The sequence below is a fragment of the Micropterus dolomieu genome, linkage group LG13 (assembly GCF_021292245.1).
Source record: "Micropterus dolomieu isolate WLL.071019.BEF.003 ecotype Adirondacks linkage group LG13, ASM2129224v1, whole genome shotgun sequence".
In the NCBI taxonomy this organism is placed as follows: Eukaryota; Metazoa; Chordata; class Actinopteri; order Centrarchiformes; family Centrarchidae; genus Micropterus; species Micropterus dolomieu.
The window spans coordinates 21488128-21491989 of record NC_060162.1 but is presented as its reverse complement, the minus strand read 5'-3'; the positions used below and the strand labels follow the sequence as shown (position 1 = coordinate 21491989).

The 3862-nt window shown below is 39.5% G+C and overlaps 1 protein-coding gene across 2 annotated transcripts in view; it reads left to right on the top strand.

The window, feature by feature from the left end:
• The first annotated feature begins 375 nt into the window (after positions 1–375).
• LOC123981543 (phospholipid-transporting ATPase ID-like) overlaps positions 376–3862 on the top strand; it is a 17892-nt gene continuing 14405 nt past the window's right edge. For both annotated transcript variants that reach the window (XM_046066432.1, XM_046066431.1), the window contains exons 1-8: positions 376–487; positions 683–741; positions 913–1026; positions 1351–1449; positions 1633–1694; positions 1857–1929; positions 2449–2519; positions 2632–2714. In XM_046066432.1, coding sequence (XP_045922388.1) covers positions 433–487; positions 683–741; positions 913–1026; positions 1351–1449; positions 1633–1694; positions 1857–1929; positions 2449–2519; positions 2632–2714 — 616 coding nt within the window. In that variant the 5' untranslated portion in view covers positions 376–432. The remainder of the gene's footprint in view (positions 488–682; positions 742–912; positions 1027–1350; positions 1450–1632; positions 1695–1856; positions 1930–2448; positions 2520–2631; positions 2715–3862) is intronic.

The window sequence follows — 3862 nt, the reverse complement described above, 5'->3', positions numbered from 1 at the left end:
CAAAATATCAAGCATCTCAGTATGTGAACTCTTGTGACCTTTTTTTTGCTGGCAGTTGGCTGTGCAGTCAGTTATATTTACCTATGACAGAACAAGTGGATTGAGAGGACAAATCATTTTCTCATCGAGGCACAAAACTATCTTTACTATTTGTTTGTTTGTATCTTTCCCTGATTTGCATCTCTGCTTTGTGACTGTATTTCAGGAAATGTCCTCCTCTGCTAACACTTGGATACCTTGTTCTCAAACATGACCTTCCATAAATCAACTGCTTCCCCCTCCCTTCTGCCACAGTTTCCCCTTTCATTTGCTATCCGGGTTTAGTCCTACTACAAAGATATGACTCTTTGCTTCACTAACTATGCGTAACTCTGTCATAAGTATATACATGCTTTTTCTCTAGGTGTGAAATATGGAGACACTGAGCTAAAGATGGGGTCGGTAGTGTCATACTTTGAACAGTTGTGTGGAAAGGAGGAAAAGAGAGGTGAGAACTGATGCATACAAACTGTAAATGTTAAGTAAACTTAAACTGAGTTTGTAACATACAGTGAGTGCACCTGTAGCACTAATATGTTTACATGCCGCATGTTGTACTTGACGATTAAAGTGACACTATTCTCCCAATGCTGATGCGAAGTCTTTAACCCTCTCTTGCTCTGAATCTTTTATTTTTTCACAGAGGAGGAGAGACACTTGCGTGCTAATGACAGACCTTTCAACCTGTCTTACCACTATACTGTAAGTCTATGTGTAATATTAACAAAAACATATCCAGATGAGATGGGATGGGGAGCGAGACCCTTTTAGAATTTAGTGTCCGACTGTTATGAAAACTGAACTTTCTTAAAGACAGGTTGTGTTCCATCATATTGCATTGTCACATTGGTCTGTCACTTGCCTCTGATCCAGAACAATGCCATCAAGACCTCCAAATACAACATTTTCACCTTCCTGCCACGTAACCTCTTTGAGCAGTTCCGGAGGCTCGCCAATGCCTACTTCCTCTTTCTCATGGTCCTTCAGGTACATGTTTTAATTTGTTTACCTCCTCCAGTGCTGTGATGTCAAAGTGTCTGGGGGCTTTACACATTTATGGTTTTCAACGACTAAGAAAGCAGTGGATAAGACACATGCCTTGGGTGTGGAAGATCCAGGTTCGATTCCCACGGCAACACATTCCCCAATGTGTCCCTAAACAAGACACTTAACCCCTAGTTGTTCCAGAGGCGTGCGCCCTTTGACACATACATGTGTAGCAATTGTAAGTTGCTTTGGATAAAAGGTCAGGTAAATGTAAATTAACATATTTTAAATGTGTGTGTGTGTGTGTGTGTGTTCTGTTGACAGCTAATCCCACAAATCTCCTCTCTCTCCTGGTTCACCACGGCAGTCCCTCTGATTTTGGTGCTGTCTATAACAGCAGTGAAGGACGCCAGCGATGACATAGTAAGATGAAATTATAATGATCTATTGGGACAAAAATGTAAAAACTGTGCTTTGTTAAATAACTAAAAGGAAATCCAACTCAATATTAAGACATAAAATAAGGAACTAAATTCAAACGTGTACTTTAATCAAAATATATCTAAGCAAACATTGCTTTCTCTTTACCCTTTATCATCTGAGTAGAACAGACACAAAAGCGACAATCAAGTGAATAACCGCATCGTGAACGTCCTCATCGATGGAGAGTGAGTCACTTGAGATACAAATGTCACTTTATCTGCTTGTAAATAACACATGATGTACAAAGACAGATGTAGAGCAGTTTTGAGCTTTACACGTGTTTTGTGTGATTTTTTTTGTAAAGCATTCATTTCATGGTATGTTTTATGTTTATATTTTTCTGGTAGGCTGAGAAAGGAAAAATGGATGAATGTTCAAGTGGGAGACATAATCAAACTGGAGAATAATCAGTTTGTCACAGTAAGTATGGGGATGCTAAAATAAAGATTAAAATTATTTTTGTAATTGCCAGGGAATATTAACCGTATGCAAATTTTATAGCATATTGCTGTTTTATACACTGATTCTTTAAGTCGGCGACACTGACACTAAAGCCACATTGACACTGCAGCCCCTAATGCTCAATTCCGATTTATTGCCCAGATCTGCCACAGAGGATTTTCACGGGAGACCCTCCTGGGGTCACAATTCTCCCAATATCCTGTATTTCACCCGATTTATGACAAATGTTCACAAAATTGTGTCCTATTCATTACTGTTTGTGGCACTGTACAGCACATATAAGCACCACAAAAAAAAGCAGATAGCTCGCAACAAGGTGGATTTCAGGTGGAAGAAAGGGAATTTGTGAGCAGATGATAACAAGGAAGAATTGTGACAACGGTCGCGGTCAGAGTGATAGTAAACTTTATGTCATCTCATTACCTTCTAAACTTTCAGTTGTCTGCTGTGTATCGTGTGCTTTCTTTTCGTTTTTAGGCAGACCTTCTGTTGCTGTCCAGCAGTGAGCCTCTCAATCTGGTGTACGTAGAAACAGCTGAACTGGATGGGTGAGTGTGCAGTACTGTGTGTGTGTGTGTGTGTGTGTGACAGCTGATGTCTCACACTGCCTTAGATTTCCCTCCAGTCGCATCCTTCTCATGTCCTCTTGGTCTCTCCCAGTGAAACCAATCTGAAGGTGAAACAAGCCCTGACTGTAACTGGAGAGATGGGAGACAGCATCGATGCTCTGGCTGGCTTCAATGGTGAGAAGATGAAAGAAGCAAAATTAAACAGATAGAAGTACCATTGTAGGGAATATATGGTGGATTATTTTTCAGTCAGGATATTTGGATTTCTTTGTCACATCCCAACAGTCATGTCTACATAAATAACACATAACATTTCAAAGTGACAAAATATATGAGAAGACTTGTTAAGATATTAGTCAAGATAATGGGATTTCTCTGTACTTAGTCATTCAAGTAACAAGTAATAAGTAACTTGCCATTTTCAGCTTGTACGTTGCCAGCTCAGAGGTTGTTGTTTCACATAGCAACAGGGACTTTGAAAACGGTAACAAGCAGATAGCGGAAGGGGAAGGGAAGTTGGCTAATGGTATTCTTTATACCAATAGCCTACTTCTGTGAGACAGAATACTAATTATCTGATAGGCAAACACTTAATAACTGTGCACACTCATTACTCAGAAGTATACTATGCATATGTGACTTGCGAATGTGGGCCACTTGGGGGGCCTCTTGCAGCCCTGATGAAAAACACCAGGTGTAGGATGTAAATAACCACATAATTCCTATTTTGGAGGTGGTGGGTAGGTTGAAAGGTTAGATGATTAGGTGATCTTCACCAGGAGAACAGAGTTCAATTAACTGTGTGAAAAAGCTAACATCAGTTTTTGTTTTTTGTAGTATTATTAGCGTTAGCTAGCTAGCGTTAGCAATAATTTTGGTGTTTTTTTGCATTTTGTTGCGTTTCATGTACCCTTAGCTAGTTAGCGTTAGCGTTTCTTGTAGCATTAAGTGTTTGACAGTTCAGTTGCCATTCAACTTTCTGAAAGTCTGGACTTACCGGCCACCATGGTTTGGTGTAAATTATTTGTATGAGTTACACTACCTAGCTACAATCTTCTAGCAATTATTTGACATCATACATAGCATACATAGTCAGAATGTAACATGTTAACAGCTGAATTTTAAAACCAACCACAAACTTCCAGTTTTTTGGACTCAGATGTCAAATATGGTCTAAAAAATCTATGAGAGGTCTAGAAATTTGAGTCTGAAAAAGTATGGACTTTCGAATGGCTTACAAACATTGCCATTAAATGTGATAGAATAGAGGCTGCTGAGGATGCTGAGAAATGTTTTTGACTGTCCTATACACCCCCCCCCCC